Below are 16,555 nucleotides of genomic sequence, written 5' to 3'. Positions count from 1 at the left end.
GATATCAGGTCACTCTACTAGGGATATTGTGCAGATATGCAGGAAACGGGTCTCAATATCTAAAATTTCCAACGAAGAAGTGCAACGTAACAATTGAATGCGCGTGCATTGCTTAATCTGTTCTACGCGGACATGAATGGTATCGTGCTCCAGGGGTGAGAATATGGATATGCATAAATGGCAAGAGGTTGTTGAATACCTCTACACACGGAAGTACCTCCGCTCTTGTGGCCTCTGCCTCATTGTTGGGGATCGGAGCGAAGGCGGACAGGAAACAAGGAAACGAGGCCACACTGGCCCACGGAGTTGTATTGACTCTCAACAGCCTTAATGACGTCTGGATTGTGTTGATCTATCGCTGGCTAAATCAGAAGAGAAGAGGGGGGGGAGGTGCGCTACATGCTAAGGAAGAAGGCAACCAAGTTCCTTCCCTCACTGCAAATTTAGCGTCATAGAGCTCCTGCAAGCGAGTACGAGGTGCAGGACAGAGATATCACTCCGCCAAGACGCTAAAGAGTGATGGCTGACTGAAGAATATGTGGGACGGCTCGTGCCGCTGTACCTTGTCCCCACAACCACATCGAACCACCTGCCCACTGCGCCACGCTTGATTAATCACATCACTCGATTGGGCGCCGAGTCAATCAGATCTTTCCGTAGATCCTGCACTCTGATCTTCCTTGCTCTGTCCGGTGTCCAATGGGCATCTCTCAACAAGAGAATGTCAATGGTTGCCTCGACCAATTCTGCGACTCGCAATTCTGCCAATTGCTGGCCGCGCTGCAATTCAACCAGTACTCCGACGCATCCGACGTCCTTGGTGAAGATCTGCGCCAGCGATTCCCCCATGTGATGTCATTTTATGAGCTGGAGATAGGATCGTTCCAAACAATTATAGCCAGAGAGCATTGCCCGTCGTGCAGATTCAGTCTCGCCATACTCGAAAGCTGCGCTCAGGACAGAGGGCCTCCGGACACGATATACTTTGCATCGTTTCCCAGAGGGCACTTCCGGTTCAACCTTGCCTACCACAAGCCTAATGGCCGAGCCCACTACCTAATGAGCAAGTTCGGGGAACAGATCACATTCCTCGCGAACCATCGTATCCATGTTCCCGAGGCGGGAAGACTCGTGGACCTCAAAGGTGTTGATTACCAACGTATGAAATCCTGGCTCGCACTCTGCGAGAAATTTCACGATGTCTGCCCGTCCACAGCAACTGGGGAGAGCCCGCGTCGCCAGAATCTTCTCCCTCATCTCCGCGTTGTCGACGTCCAGGATATGTGTCTAACGGACATTCCATGGGCGGAGAAGTATGTCGCCCTAAGCTATGTGTGGGGAGGGGCAAGTCCTCCTCGCCTTCTAAAAGATGAACTGGACATGTGGATGGTTCCCAATTCTATGCAAACTCGGGCACATACGTTTCCCCAGACCATCCGCGACTCTATGGAGGTGGTCAAGAGGCTCGGCTTGCGGTATTTCTGGTTCGACTCACTGTGCCTATTGCAGGATGACCTCGATGACCTTCGGAAAAACATCAGCAACATGGATATGATCTATGAGAGGGCATATGTGACTATTGTGGCTGCTAATAGTCCCAGTGCGGATGGGGGTTGCCGGGTGTTGGAAGGCCGCGCGCCCCGAACCAGATGGTACAGTGTATAAAGCCCGATATCAGTCTGATCAGCGTGGCGCCCCTGGACGCCCACCTGAAAACAGCGGTATGGTCGACGCGCGGTTGGACGTATGAGTATTCTTTTGATTTCCCCCCAGTACAAGCCCCCAGTACAAGTAATCTCCTGTCTAGATTTCTGCTAACAATCGTCGACGCAGGCTCCAAGAACAGCATCTCTCGCGCCGAACAATGAATTTTGTCAATGGTCAAGTCTATTTCCGCTGTCGGGAGCGCATCTGGTCCGAAGAGCTGTGTCGTGATACGGCGCCTCAGACCCGGAATCCCCTTGAATGGGGTACCAACTACATCGCCCTGGCACGACAAGGCATGGATGAGATGGAGTATCTCTTGGAACCATACGACTTCCTCTTCAGCGCCCTGGAGGAGTTCCAAAAGCGCCATATTACCCTAGATGGTGACGCGCTCAATGCCATGTCTGGTTTCCTCCAGCGTGTAGCCGACGCCGGCAAGACGGGCATGATCGAAGGCCTTCCCGTCAAGCTCCTCCCCGTAGCCATGATTTTTTGGAACCGTGCAGACAATCCAGCGCTGTCTTCGGACGTGCGACGTAGGTCGGAGTTTCCGAGCTGGTCGTGGGCAGGCTGGCGGGCACCATCGTTTTGGGACTTTTGGAAAGAGATAGAGATCACAGAAGGTGAGGATGAGATCCTCGACTGGCTCTCCGGAGCCAACTGGATCTCCTGGTCCGTGTCTAGGCCTGGTAGTGAGCCTGAGGTGATTCATGATCCGTCCACAATTAGACACCAGTTTGACATGAACGACGAAGGGAATGCGAACACAGAAGGCAAACTCAAAACCATGGGAGCACGTGAAGAGATTCACCAAAGACCTCGCGCATTCGATCATATCCCGTGGGCTGCACGAGACCCCGTGGCAGTACCGTCGAATATACCATACACCCTCTTGACTTTTCAGACGGTCGTTATCCGCATGGCCATTGCCGCCCCTGCGCCAGATTCAGGTTCTTACTGCCAGTTATCCATCCTGGACAGCACCGGGTCGATATGTGGAGAAGTCGTTCCGGACTTCCTCCCCAAGTTTGAGGCTACAAGGAGCCATGCTGGAGCTGACACTACATCTGACGCAGACATAGATGAAGAGTTACATGCCGGGGAAAGAACGCATTCGCCCTTTCCGAAGGATTCCCTGTTTGAGTTCCTCGTCCTCGCCGAACGCCACCACAAACCAAACCTCAACGCCGCCGCTCCCGGAGACGACGACTACGACGACGCCTTTGTGAATCTGGTGGAAAAGGTCTTCTACTGGGTCTTCATGGTCGAGTACCTGCGTGAGAAGGCGGTCTATGAGCGACGAGGCATCGGTCATGTGCTGAAGGCTTCGGTGCTGGACGGGAGGACGTTTGCGCCCGGCCCTGAATGGAGGGAGATTGTGCTGGGTTGAATGAACGAGATGGAAAGAGTCCAGGTTGGTTGGCCTGGAGACAAAGTTGGGAATGAGATTGAGTTTTCGTGGAATGGAGGCCATTGTTCTGTTCTGTGCTGTGCCATGCTGTATGGTGGGAGGACGGCATGATGGATGGATGGGATATATCTACTCTCTTGGGCTGCGAAGGACTCGAGCAGTGGCCGCGGGTGCACGCATTATAAGTCAGGAGCACCTCGTGTTTGACATGAACGACCTTGACGATGTTGATGAGGTCAACGAAGGAAATGAGCACGATCCACTATGGTGTCAAATGATCAAAAAACGACAATTGACAATCAACGAACGATATATGATATATGGTATAAGGCATATGATGAATGATGAATGATGAGTGATACAGTGCTACTATCCTCATTGCCTCGTCTCATGCATTCTCCATTCGTGTATGTTCCTAGTCAACGAGAGGATCCACATAGGTTTTATGATTAAATACAAAGTAAGCAGGTAATTGGTCCTGTTTTCCCCTTTTTCGAGTTTTGGGCAAGCAAGAAAGGAAGGGAAAGGAAAGGAAAGTCCTATACCATGACGACCGTCGCCATCGCCATCATATCCGTCGCTCATCACCACAAACGCCGTGCCGTACCGTACCGTACCTTGCCATATCACGCCATACCACGCCGAGCTGAGCCATATTTATGTACTTATACAGTAGATGGATGATAAGAATTCCAAAGCCCGTTTGTTCCTCCCATGCTTTGTTCTTTGTTCCGATCAAATCCATGTTTCAATCGCAATATCCAATCCTAATCCCAAGAGGAGCCCCAACTCCATGGCCAAATCCAACCGAAACCCAACTCGAAAAGACTAACCAAGCCTAACAAACAAGGACCAAGAAAACCCCCCCTCCCAAAAAAAAAAGAAGAAGAGGATAATGATGGCGGGGGGAGGAAAGATTAGCCAGTAAACCTACTCCGCGCCCGCAGCCTCGCGCCGTAAAAGTACAGACCGTACATGCCAAAGATGCCCACGACGGACAGGCCCGCGACGAGGGAGACGCCCCGATCGATGCCGAGGCGCGAGTACATCTGGCGCGAGAACTGGACGAAGGCGGCGGCCAGCAGCGAGCGGGCGCAGTCGTTTGCGGCGAACAGGCTGGCGACGTGGCGCGGGTAGGACAGCGGGACGTAGCAGATCAGGGCCTGGAAGATGAAGAAGGTCGAGAAGGCGAAGATGGCGATGCCCAGCGTCGGCACGATCCAGTGGATGTCCGCGCGGGCGGTCCACGCGAAGAGTAACAAGCCGATGGGGGGGCCCCAGACGCCAAAGAGGCCCGGCAGGAGCCACTGCTCTTGTGCGACGGGGCGGCCTGTTTCGCGGTGCTGCGCCCGCGCCCGCGGGATGAAGTGGTACGTGATGTACACGTAGTACAAGGCGAGGCCGCAGATGCAGCCGACGGTCAGGGAGGTGAAGACCAGACCCATCCCGCCCAGCGACATGCCGTACGTGCCGAGGTAGATGAGCGGAAAGGCCTCGAAGAACGAGTAGTAGGTCGCGTAGACGATGGAGCCGTAGACGCAGGCGTACAGGATGGCGGGGTCCTTGGCCGTGATTTCCAGCGGCTTGTTGAGTGCCTCGTGCAGCATCTTGGTGAAAGCCAGCGGGGTGAGTTCGCACGGCGCTCTGTGGCTGTTGTTGCCGGTGGCTTTGCGGAGGCGTTGGGCCCGCCGGAGCAGGATGGTTTGAGGGGATGTCTCGGGCAGGAAGGGGAGGAAGACCAGCACCACGCCGCCCATCATCACCACCTCGTACAGCGGCCAGCGCCAGTTCTCTGTCACGGCGTAGCCCGCCAGTAAAGGCCCGAACGCCGGCCCGCAGTACATGCTCGCCACCCACCAGATGTAGCCGTACGGCGCACTGTACATGTCGTAGACGTCGTCGATCGAGGCCGCCCCGCTGGCGAGGCACGGACTGCCGAACCAGCCCTGGAGGAAACGCAGGATGATCAAGCCCGGGAAATTGTCCACAAAGACGAGACCGATGGAGACCAGGAAGAAGGCGATGAACGAGTACAGGTACGGCGGGTTCCGGCCGATACTGGCGACTTCACTCAGTGGGGAGAAGAACATGGGACCCGTCCCGTCTGTTTTGGAGGATATCAGTATTTGAATCACTTCAAAGAGGGAGTGGGTCAACAACGTACAGCCAACGACATACATGGACAGACCAAGGCTGGCGACAACCACCGAGACATTGTACCTCTCAACAATGTAGCCCGCGGTGGGGGTGATGATCGAGGCAGTGCAGTAGACGACAAAGGTGTAGACGTTGATCAGGGTGACAGTCCACGTCTTCTTCGCCGCCGACCAATTCCGCGGGTTGTCCGTGCCGTCGTCGGGAAAGGACACCACGATCGGCTCCGTCAGGGCTTTCTGGGACATGGCGCTCGAGACTTCGTCCGGGGGAGTGGCCAGTCTGAGTGAGGAGGCGCTCGGGAGGCTCTTTTCGAGGTCCTTTTCCACGTCATTTTCGCTGGCGTCATCGTGGTCGTGATCCTCTTCGTCCACAGGAGGGAGGACTTCCTGAGAGACGAATGGCAGGCTGGGTAGTTCAAACCCAGTGACTTCCTCGGGATAGAACAGCCACGACTTGAACCCGATCAGACGCAGGAACTGGCCCGCCGGGGTGTCTCTGAGGGACGACATGTCGAGTGATGGGGCTGTCGAGCGAGAGAAGGAGGGGGAGAGTGTCTGATGATAGATGTTGATGTCCTTTCATTGTTTCGCGTCCGTCCAATCTATTATTAAGACGGCCATCACATCACCATGGTGCGTGCGGTGGACCAGGGCCTGACATGCACGGCTCGATGGGTTGTCGCAGACCCCTCCCTGCCTCCTCTCCTAAAGACGGACGAGTTGCCAGACAACGTGGACAGACCCAGTCATGCATGAGCAGCTCCATCTCCATCCCAACCCACCCAAAACCCCCCCCTGCAAGGCTGGCTGGTTTTTTTTTTTTTTGGCGTCGGGGATTTCTTCTCTCTGATGGAAATTCGCTAGATTCCGCGGTACGTGTAGATTGAGATGGACGCGGGTGTCAAAAAAACCCAGTGAGATGGCGCAAGGCTCGTTCGGCTATTGGGTCGAGGCGAGAGAAACGTGCCTCGAACATTGTCGAACCAGGGGACGGAGATTATCAGAGAGTGCCACACACCACCCTCGACGACCGGGGAGGCGGATTTCGCCATGCGGCTGATATGGAGCCTTTTTTTCTCGATTATCGAGCGTCTGTTATTGGTCCGATGCGATATCGCGAGGTCCCGTCATTGCGTATGTACGAGGTACCGAGTACTCAGACGAGTACATACGGAGTGTTTGGGAGTGTTTGCCATACTGTATATAGCAGGAGGTGGCGGGTGTCAAACGGACGCCAGATGTGGCTTGCCGCGGGATGCCGTGGCCCGTGGCAGCCTGCACTGCTTTTCTCGAGAAATCTGGTTTCTATCGAGTTTTATCTAGCTGAAGGCTGATGCACAAGCATTTAAACAGAAGGATGCTGATGAAAATGTCGTATATGACGAGTTACAATGCCTTGCAGAAATAACCTACGCGTACGAGTATGAGTAGGAGGAGGTGCTATTGCCATGTGTACTGAGTACTCGAGTTGGTGACCTACCTGCATTTCCTCTTTGCGGAATGACCGATGACCGAGATACGTGGCTTGGTCGTGGAGGTGCTGGAATGTGCAGAGATGGGGAAATCAAAAACCCCAAGGGCCACAACCTTGGACGTACGTGGATGAGGAGTGGTAAAGTCATGGCAGGTTGTTGGGTTCGGCTAATTTCCACTTGGACGCCATTCATCACATCGGTCAAGCCACACGGGATCTGGCCTGTCGTGCCTGGGTAAAAAGTACGTACATCGCGTGCATGGGCGCGGACTGAGGCCGTTGACACGAAAAAGCCCAGACTCGGTGGTTGAGAGAGCATGGCCTGTATATACTCGGTATGTAGGTGCGAGGTCTTGTATGAGTGCTGCTTGTATGTAGGTAGAAAGAAAGGTGCTGTCGTCTCTACGGGGTGGATGTATTCGGGGTTGCAGGAATCAAAGAACGTGTATCTTCTCACTTCGACACGTTCCCTTTCATCACTCGTACATAGGCACGAGATACTGATTCTTTACGAGGAGACACGGCTATACACAGTTGACGGCCGTCATATCTGAAACAACCTGTCACAACCCATCACAAGCCTTGCCATTCTTGTAGTTGTTTTGATGTCAGAAGATGCAGTTCAGCCCCCGGCTCGCCAAGGTCTTTTTGGGCTGGTGGCGTGTGGCTTCAGGCTTCGGACTGCCCTAGACTATTGGATTTCTAGGTACAGTAGGCACTTGGCTTATTCGCTCGTACAGTACATACCTTACCTCTACAGGGGTGTGCACGGACTGCCTTCTCAAAACAGGCGAGATCGGCTCGCCATGTGCGCCTCTTTTTTGGGATCGGAGATTTATCTGCGGAGTGCGAGGTAAGGAACTGGTACCACTACAAAAGATATGATGGTGGGTTGATTTCCTTTCCCCCTTTCATGGATTTATCATCATCGGAGTGTCTGGGTGTCCACCAGTTCGTTCGGAGATTTACCACGTACGGTACTTGGTCACTCGTGCTCATGGCACACACATGGTCCACGGGAGGATCTTGGTAGTATCTTCCGGGACTGCTTGCTCTCCTTCCCGATCGATCGATCACGCATGTATGTATGTATGTACTCGTACCACTGCTGCCTCGGTCGGGGACATAGGTATATTTAGACACCTGACTCAATGAAGACATCGGACTGTGTCACACATCTATAACCGCCATGACACTGCCCTCGCTTTCCGCCTCTTGGCCAGAAACCCATCAACCACCCCGAGAGCCTCTTCCATATACTCCGGAGCGACAGTAAAATGCACGCGCACGTAGCCGGGGAAATCGCGTTGCCCGTCCGTGCTAAAGCAGAGACTGCCGGGACTGACGAGCACGCCGTCCTCCGCGAGGAGCTGGCGACAGAATTCGACATCGTCATCCACCTGTCCCTGACTGTCTACTGCCGACGGGGAGGAGAACTTGACAAAAGCAATCGCCCCGGCGGTCGGCCGTGTCCAGGAACACATGTCGCTGTTTTTCTTGACGAATGCCTCCAACAAGGCCAGGTTCTTCTGCGCGTAGTCGAGGTGTCGTTGCAAAATCTGGGGTCGGCACCGGGGACTCAGCACCTCGGTGGCGACGACTTCGTCGATCACGCTCGTCGACATGACGGTGTACTGGCGCGTGTTGAGGACGAGATCGAGAATGTCGCGGTCGCGAGACACGATCCAGCCGATCCGCACCCCGGACATGCCCCATACTTTACTCATGGAGCTGGTCACCACGACTCGGCTGTATTCGTTGTGCTCGACCAACGACGGGACAGACGCACCGGATGATTTGTGGAACAGCGGTCGGAAGATCTCGTCTGCAAAAACGACGAGGTTGTGGTCGCGTGCGACATCCAGAATCTGCCGTTGAAGTGTCCCGTCGAGGTGCACCCCTGTTGGGTTATTGGGGTTGTTCAGGATGATCATCTTCGTGGCCGGCCTGATCAGCCCGCGCAGCTCGTCGATACTCGGCTGCCATCCCCGGGCAGGGTCGAGCTTCCAGTACGAGATATCACACCGAAAGCTTCCCGGCAGCCCCAACAGTTGCGGATACGTCGGATACTGGCAGACGACGTGGTCACCCGCGCGCAGCAGGCTTTGGAACACGGTCAAATTGGCCCCCGTGGTGCCCGTGGCGGTGACGACGTTCGCGGCCGAGATGCCCTCGTTGTACATACTCGCAATCTGCGTGCGGAGCTCCTTCGCCCCCTGCCCTGACCCGTTGTTCATCTTGATGGATCGGAAATGCAGCGCCCGCTCCGTCGCGGCGGGGTCGGTCGACAGGGAGAGCAGGTCGTCGAGCGAGATGCTCGGCGCGGCACTCCCGCCCAGCACATACTTTGCTTTGTCTTTGTTGCCTTCGATCCACTATATTCGTCGCCAACCCTCGCCCTCGTTCGCGTCAGCTGAGTAACGTGTCCGGGTTAGATGTCAGGGGAGAGTATGACTCACGTTTGCGAGGTGGAAGGGAGCGAGTTGCGCCATCGTAGTATGAGGTGTCTCTGAGTGTCACGCTGAACAGACTAAGGGGATCAGAAACCCCGTTCTTACATATGTAGATGTGCGAGATAAATACCCAAGGTGTTATCAATGATTCGCGTCGTCTCTTCCTGCTCTCTGACTCATGCACACGTATACGCAGCACGCCCTTCTCTGACATCAAAATCTTGGCATGGCTTGGGGATGGAAAGTAAAAAGTACAAGCACCAAGATAAGGCGTCCACAGGCCTTGAACCGGCTGATAATCAGTCATTCTGGGGTTTCGTCGAACCCCACAAACCCCATCACCAGTAGATTAATCTGTGTCATGGGCTTGATAGTCGGTTGATGTCATTGAACCAGTCCTGAAGTCCTCCCAGGTATCCCTCGCCTCACGATGTGTATACAACTAATTAACCCATGATATTTCAACCCAATTTCCGTCCCAAGCTCAGTCGTCCATAGTCACGTCACATGTGATAGTCATTCCTCTAAATCATCCGTATCTGCACCATCTCACAAAAGCACGTTCAGAAGTAGAACCTTAAACACCCGTCGGTACGACCAGAAACTCCTGGCAAGGTGCCTCCCAAAGTGAAGCCATCCCATCAACACCCACTTATTCTTCCCTTCAGCGTCAAAGAGTTTGGGGTTCAAGTCGCCGAACCAGGTGTCAAACTCTTCTTGGATGTTCATCCCATCGTCGGCTGATTCTGAAGAGGTACCACTCAATAGCAAAGGAGAACTGGAGGCCTCGCTCGAGTTTGTGTCGCTGGCTCCAAACGGCCAGTTGATACTTCCGGTCTCGCTGAAGGATGGAAAAACAGGCTGAACATCTTGACCGGGTGAACTGAAGGCAGGCTCCCAGTGGCCACCAACACTGCTTGATGACTCTCCTTTATCCCAGTAGACTTGCAAATGCTGATATGCGACGCTACTCGGTGGAAGTCCTTTGTCGCTATTCGACGCACTGTCGCGAATTCCTTCGAGGAAATCGCGGTAAGTCTCAAGGTCATGCATGCATTCGGCCCAGCTTTCTCCCAGCTCTGGGAATTTGGAGTCAAGCCGCCTGAGCATGTCAAAGGACAAATAGATATAGGAAATCATGTGCTCCAAGTGCTTAGGGATGCGTTGTCGTAAGATCTCCAAGATGGCCTTGTTGCTGCTTCGCCAAAGCCGCCCTGGTAGGTCATACTCAATTGCCAATCTTTTCAGAGCGGGGGATGCTAGAGGGTGGTGGGTTGCTAGGAGAAAGTCGTGATGTTCATGAAGCAGCGAGCGGTGCAGAGCCAGCAGTGCTTGCCACTGCATGTCGCTCAATGGTTTGGTGGGAGATGCTGATCTGGCTTCGCAAATCTCAATACACTTCTTTTCGACCATGACAAGGCCAGCATATATTCCTACCACTTCGATTAGTTTATGTTCCGCCATCTTTGTGTACCACTGGAGGATCTACCTCTGACTTCGTTGACGAGTTGCTCCTGTGAGATCGGAGTAGTTGTGGGCGGATGTAATGGTGGTCTGATTTCCTCCATTTCCAAGTATGCGAGTGGCTCGTATTTTTTGTTTTTTGCCCGGATCTCCGATTGCAGTCGTTCTATTTGTTGTAAGATGGGGTCACCGCCACAGTCGAAAGCAGAGGAACGGCTGCGTTTGTTCTCCAACGAGCATTTCAACTGCTTGTCCTCGGAGTGGCTGTCCCATGTGGGTGGATCCTTCCTCTTGCCCTGGAGGACTGGCACTTCTTCGAGATTCCGACTAATATCCCAGACAGAGGTGCCCGGGAATGGGGTTCCAAAAGTCCATGGCCTTCCAGCCCGTTTTCCCTTTGGACGTGACATTGCCGATTCTCGCAGAACTTGTTGTTTTCTGGAAGTAGACGGCTTTTGGAGGCCAGGAAGCCGTACGAGGCCCTCATTACTGCTGCTGGAGGCAACATCCATGGTTGGGATGCGCGTCTTGGAAATATCTATGCGGAACGCTGAGCCGCAAACAGTTGGAAGTCACAGGTGGGGGAGTGGGGGCCAAGTCACTAAGCTAGGAATTTATCCCGAGGGTAGGTGCCACAAATGATCAGGTTACCGGATATTCTAGGAAAGATAAAGTAGAGCTAGAATGTAGAGCTGGGGGAGGAGGGAAGTGCCTGTCTTTTGTACAGGAGGGTAGCAGAGTACGAGGTAGGTGCCGGGAAATCTGCTAAGCTGCCTTCGGCTTTGGGTGGCCCTACTGTTTCAGGTATGGTCACGGGCTGGGCGCGCCGCCGCTTTTAACAGTCTTTCGACGTGACCACGTAAACTTCGAGCTAAACCTAACTGGGCGAGTGCAATATTTGGCCCAGTCCTACTTCAGACATCGTTTGTCGTGATGGGTAACTAGTCCTTGGCCGAAGCTTAATTTGCCATCTTCCCTGCTAAAAGCAAGAATACTGAAGAGGAAGCACAGATTCGATACTTGCAGAGAAATACGAGGATACCAGTGCCAAAGATATACGCATACTCGGATGACTTGAACTCTTGGAACGACGACACTGGCGAAATGAGGCCCTTTGAATGGATTCTGATGGAATTCATGGCGGGGCATAATCTGGGGAAGAGATGGAGAAAGCTATCCATGGAAGCAAAAGTTGTCAGACGCGTCGCACAGTTCCAAGTTCAACTTTTGACGGTCCAATCACCCCTTGCTGGAATAGGTAGCATCTACGACCGAGACGCCGATTATCAAGAAATGACCAATTCATTTGAGGTATCGACCCACCTCGGGCGCGTCACCAAACATGTGTTCAGATTGAAGAAATCCCATTACAATCACAGAAATGGTGAGCAAGATGGTAACATTGTACCCGTACATGTCCATCAGTCAACGGACTCGCGGTGGCATTTGGTTAAGACAGACTCTAGGTAGGAGGTTATTGGCGAGGCATCTGTGAGTCCAGTTGAGAGCGAGGAAACTGCAACAATCACCCCATACACGAAGTTTGAGTTGGGGAGGATTGTTTTGCCGAAGGACCTTTGGGCAGACCACTACTGGAAGCAAATTCCCCGTGGGCCCTACCGAAATTCTCAAGAATGGCTCCGGGTGAGATTGTCACTTATTCAATCTGACCAAGAGCGCATTATGTAAGAATCTGATGAAGAAGAAGAAGAAGAAGAAGAAGAAGAAGAAGAAGAAGAAGAAGAAGTCGAAGAGGCCAAAGAGATCAGAACGATATGCAATCGTCTGGCCGCTCTCCTGCCGTCTGTCTTCTTGCATGAAATTTGCGGTCCCGTGCGAACAGCATTGAAGCACATCGATCTCTCAACGGAAACATGCTTATTGATGACGAAAGCGAGATAACTGCCATCATCGACTGGGAATGCACCCAGCAGTGCCTCCCTGACTGAGCTTGCGCCTTCCAAGCTTCCTGGTCGACACAGACAGGCTTTCCCGGCCGGTGCGGGAGATGTATGCCGATGAAAGTGAGGAGGCTGCCAAGGAGGCGGCGGAAGAAGGTGTTGAGAATGAGGGGAAGCACCGCTGTATTGGATTCATCTCTTGGAGTACGAATTGACACAACTCCGGCCAGCGTATCTCAATGAAATGAAGGCCCCATATCCATCCTGGAGCAGCATACAGGGGATGGTGGCACCGGCAGATTTTGGATCCGATGTTTCTCGATTCTCTTCTGGTTTCGGGCTTGGGATTATCGAGTCTTGGTTGGACAACTGGGAAAAAGGTGGCGAGTATTGGAGCTCGATGGAGGAAATTATAGGCTTGACCATGTACAACGCGTACTGATAATTTCTTTCAAAATTTTGAAGAGCCTGGGTGTGGAGTTCTAAAGACTACGGCCTTCCACTAGAAGACCAGTTCGTGTGCATGTAGGGACCTTCAAGTTGGGGACGTTGTATAAACTCGTCCTAAACTGTACGTTGCGCTGACTGAAGATCTGACAAATGGTACATGGATCTTCCCAAGTGACAGATGGAATTCCACACGTTACATGAGCGCACATCCCTGCGCCTGTCTGATTCTTGCCTTGATTTGTTTCAGCTGCTTCTTCGTCTTCTTATTCTCGTCCCTAAGATGCTCATTTTGGTCCTTTTCCGCCTGCAACTTGGCCTCCATCTCATCTTGTCGTCGGGCCTCGTCTTCCAGCTCCTTGGATCGCTCCAGCTGGAGTTGATCCCGATTCACTCTCAACAGCTCATAATCCTTTTCTAGCTTCTTGATTTTTTTTCTTCCGTTTCTCCACGTCCTCCTCGAGGCTTCTGACCTCTGTTTCCCTGTCTTTGTGGTTCAATCTAATATCCCGCCTGACCTCTGCAATTTCCCTCCGAAGGTCATTGATGTCGCTTTCATATAATTCTTTTCTGTCTTCTAACTTCTCCTCTAATACTATGCCCGCCGCGGTCTTATCAAGCGTTATGCCGTCCGCCATCTCTTTCTGGATTGTCAAGTCGATGCCGTCCAGGGGCGGATTATCCAAAAGGTGGCGCACGATTTTCAACGCCGACAGCCGTTCTTCGTCGTGGATGAAGGGGGTTGCCCCACGATGGATCATGGGCTTCCAGAATTCCTCGTCCTCACGGAGCTCCTCGTAGCGAGCGTGCTGCCTTTCTCTGTCTGCCGCTCCACTTCCCCAGTGTGTTGTCGCAAGAGCAACAGAAGACATAGAGTCCTCACCGCACAGTTTTTTGAACAAGCGGAGGTTGTTCCTAGCCGTTCCTGTTACACGCGTGTTGTTGATCGCGTGTAAGTATACTATGCCTGTTAGCTTAATCTCACTCTCGTGTGCCTTGTTGAGCCAGTTTGCTATCTCGCGCAGGATGGCAGAGTCGGACCGAATGGTGTCGTCAAATCCAGGAGTGTCGATGAAGATAACTCGACGGCCGTCAATTTCGTCAGGTGCCTGGTGCGCCTCTACCACGGCAGTCACTGCACGCCCATTTTTGTGCTGTTAGTACTTCTCGAATGACGGCTTTGCGCACAGCTGCTGGGAAAACTTGCCCGATTTTAATCCATCTCCCACTATAGCTGTATCGCAGAAGTGTTGAATGAACGTGCTTTTCCCTTGAACCAGTCATTCCCATGACGGCAATGAAAGCATCAGTGGGCTGGACATCTCGTAGTCTTTAGAGCGGTGAGTAATTTGATCCCCATCGAGATGCGCATATCTCGTCCAAACATACTCGAAGAGGGAAGATGCAGAGTCACGCATCTCCATAGCAGGCTCACACGACTCGTATGGCGGTGGACTGTCTTTGTGATCCGTGTCCTCTGCCAGGTAGAATGGGTAAAAAGGACTCATGGATTTCCAGACGCAATGACTGCTGGTGGGATTGATGTGACGACTCTCATTAATTCGAGAGGAGCAGCCTTCAGCCTTAATATCTCTGGGTGTATCCAGAGTCGTCGACCTCTCATTTTTCCCCTCCGCAGCCTACGTGGTTTTCAGCCGCATTCCCGAATATTGTCCAATGAAACCAAAGCAAGTCTTGCAGCACACCATTCCCTTGTACATATCCGACGATGCTTGTCTCGCCAATTAAAAGGGACTCAAAAAGCTGTGGGAGGGTGGAATGTGTCCCGCATTCGCGCCTGGTGATTGTTCGTGAACGGCCATTCATGACACGTAATCACTGCACAGCCCACCGACCTGCAGCCTCCCCAAAAAGAACCCATCTTCGCATGTTGTGTAACGTTGTCTGCCTTCCGTCAAATTAATGACGCCATGCCTTGTGACGTGGCTGTCGTTGACATTCGTCGTGCTATCTCCAGGGGGGTTGGATGATTGATGGCCTCGGGTGAAAAATAGTCCTTGAAGCGCCCGAGTGGTCATGCTGAAATGGTCAGCTCACCTGCTCCCCTTACAGGCCTGACCATGTTGAAGTGGCAAGCGACGCCAGTTCTTCGTCCGGGAGAATGCCTTGTCAGCCGGGCGCTTGACTCGAGTAGATACCAGCAGACACCGCGAGCATCAAAATATACAGTTTCACCGATCAGCGCGGCAAGACAGTATACCTGCTTGATACGCCCGGGTTTGATGACACGACCCGCTCCGATGCAGAGGTTTTGAAGGACATCTCTTATCTCTTAGCCGTCATGTTCGCCGCTGATATTCGGCTGGCCGGACTCATTTATCTGCATCGGATATCTGATGCCAGGATGCCCGGCTCTGCAGTGAAGAACCTACGCATGTTCCAGGCTTTGTGCGGTGAGTCAAATTTCAGGCATGTAGTCCTCGCAACAACAATGTGGGCGGAAACAGGGAGTAGCGATGCACGAAGCGTTCAAAATCAACGGCTGCGGGAGCTACAAGATACTTACTGGGACGACATGATTCAGTCCGGAAGCAAGGTCATGAAACATGACGGCCACGAGTCATCGGCTCTAGAAATCGTCCGCACCCTGACGGCTCGTGCCGAGTCGCCCGTCACCCTTGCCATCCAGCGCCAATTGGTTGTGGAGGGTCAAACCCTGGATGAGACCGATGCTGGCAAAATTGTTTTCGAAGAAGTCATCGCGGCGAAGCGCAAGTTTAAGGTCGAACTTGACGAGCTGCAAGAGAGCTTGGAGGAGGCAGAGCAAGATGATGATCAAGAAAGTATCGAGAACCTCCGGACCGAACGTGCGGCGATCGAGTCCAAGGCCCGACGGCGCGCGAGAGACGGTGATAGTCTCGGAGTCAACATCCGGCAACTAGCCCGGGAGCAGCATCCACTGTATGACAACCTGATCTCCGCCCTCCAGCAAGAAGATCATGACAGTGTTCAGACGGCTGGTTTTACGTACGACCCCGACCCTAGAGTGCAGGGTCTGGAGCGGATGCTTAAGGAGGAGAAGCAGAGGCGCGAGGAGAAGGAAAAAGAAAACATGGTGCTCAAAGAACAGCTCCAACAGCGTCATCGCGAGCTCGCGGCGGAGACCAGCCGGAAAGGATCATCCAAGGCACTGCGTTTCGGCGTCGAACGGAGAAACAAGACCGAAGAGAAGTCAGGCTTGATGACCACCATCATGCAGTTCTTGAATGTGACCAGGGCGTACCTGTCATCCGAAGATGAGAGGTTCTACGTGGCGCAAAGCAATCGCTCGTCGTCGTCAAAGTCCTGGGCCAAATTGAGCATGGGCGATCAACCCAGGGACCCGGTCAATTACCAACGTCGACACGACCGACCAAACCTGAACGAAAGAACCACGGGAGGCGCGAGACCGCAAGGGAATCCATGAAACGATTTTATTTATTATTATTTTATTTTCGGTAGCTTGAGGTCAGTTGCATTACAATTCCTACGATATATATCTGTTTTCTCTTGCCCATTCCGACTGCATATGGTGGTCCCCA

The 16,555-nt window shown here is 53.0% G+C and overlaps 7 protein-coding genes across 7 annotated transcripts; 3 read left to right on the top strand and 4 right to left on the bottom strand.

The window, feature by feature from the left end:
* Positions 1–699: 699 nt before the first annotated feature.
* AYO20_06057 (hypothetical protein) lies at positions 700–1,665 on the top strand (the record flags this gene model as incomplete). The annotated part of the gene is made up of 1 exon (XM_022644348.1): positions 700–1,665. The coding sequence occupies one exon, from the start codon at positions 700–702 to the stop codon at positions 1,663–1,665; it is 966 nt and encodes a 321-aa protein (XP_022499652.1).
* Positions 1,666–1,864: 199 nt separating this feature from the next.
* On the top strand, positions 1,865–3,097 carry AYO20_06056 (hypothetical protein; the record flags this gene model as incomplete). Its single annotated transcript, XM_022644347.1, has 1 exon — positions 1,865–3,097. The coding sequence occupies one exon, from the start codon at positions 1,865–1,867 to the stop codon at positions 3,095–3,097; it is 1,233 nt and encodes a 410-aa protein (XP_022499651.1).
* A 938-nt stretch (positions 3,098–4,035) lies between these two features.
* AYO20_06055 (hypothetical protein) lies at positions 4,036–5,784 on the bottom strand (the record flags this gene model as incomplete). Its single annotated transcript, XM_022644346.1, has 2 exons — positions 4,036–5,222; positions 5,283–5,784. The coding sequence occupies 2 exons, from the start codon at positions 5,782–5,784 to the stop codon at positions 4,036–4,038; spliced, it is 1,689 nt and encodes a 562-aa protein (XP_022499650.1).
* Positions 5,785–7,926: 2,142 nt separating this feature from the next.
* Positions 7,927–9,240, bottom strand: AYO20_06054 (hypothetical protein; the record flags this gene model as incomplete). Its single annotated transcript, XM_022644345.1, has 2 exons — positions 7,927–9,123; positions 9,208–9,240. 2 exons carry the CDS (start codon positions 9,238–9,240, stop codon positions 7,927–7,929), a joined length of 1,230 nt encoding a protein of 409 aa, XP_022499649.1.
* A 510-nt stretch (positions 9,241–9,750) lies between these two features.
* Positions 9,751–11,177, bottom strand: AYO20_06053 (hypothetical protein; the record flags this gene model as incomplete). Its single annotated transcript, XM_022644344.1, has 2 exons — positions 9,751–10,634; positions 10,691–11,177. 2 exons carry the CDS (start codon positions 11,175–11,177, stop codon positions 9,751–9,753), a joined length of 1,371 nt encoding a protein of 456 aa, XP_022499648.1.
* A 2,032-nt stretch (positions 11,178–13,209) lies between these two features.
* Positions 13,210–14,521, bottom strand: AYO20_06052 (hypothetical protein; the record flags this gene model as incomplete). Its single annotated transcript, XM_022644343.1, has 5 exons — positions 13,210–13,437; positions 13,487–13,938; positions 13,999–14,148; positions 14,243–14,343; positions 14,403–14,521. 5 exons carry the CDS (start codon positions 14,519–14,521, stop codon positions 13,210–13,212), a joined length of 1,050 nt encoding a protein of 349 aa, XP_022499647.1.
* Positions 14,522–15,058: 537 nt separating this feature from the next.
* Positions 15,059–16,440, top strand: AYO20_06051 (hypothetical protein; the record flags this gene model as incomplete). The annotated part of the gene is made up of 3 exons (XM_022644342.1): positions 15,059–15,125; positions 15,176–15,427; positions 15,482–16,440. 3 exons carry the CDS (start codon positions 15,059–15,061, stop codon positions 16,438–16,440), a joined length of 1,278 nt encoding a protein of 425 aa, XP_022499646.1.
* Between the last annotated feature and the right edge of the window lie 115 nt (positions 16,441–16,555).

This window comes from Fonsecaea nubica, assembly GCF_001646965.1.
Source record: "Fonsecaea nubica strain CBS 269.64 chromosome Unknown Scaff37, whole genome shotgun sequence".
Classification (NCBI taxonomy): Eukaryota; Fungi; Ascomycota; class Eurotiomycetes; order Chaetothyriales; family Herpotrichiellaceae; genus Fonsecaea; species Fonsecaea nubica.
The sequence above is the reverse complement of the archived record's forward strand: the minus strand, read 5'-3'. Positions and strand labels throughout refer to the sequence as shown.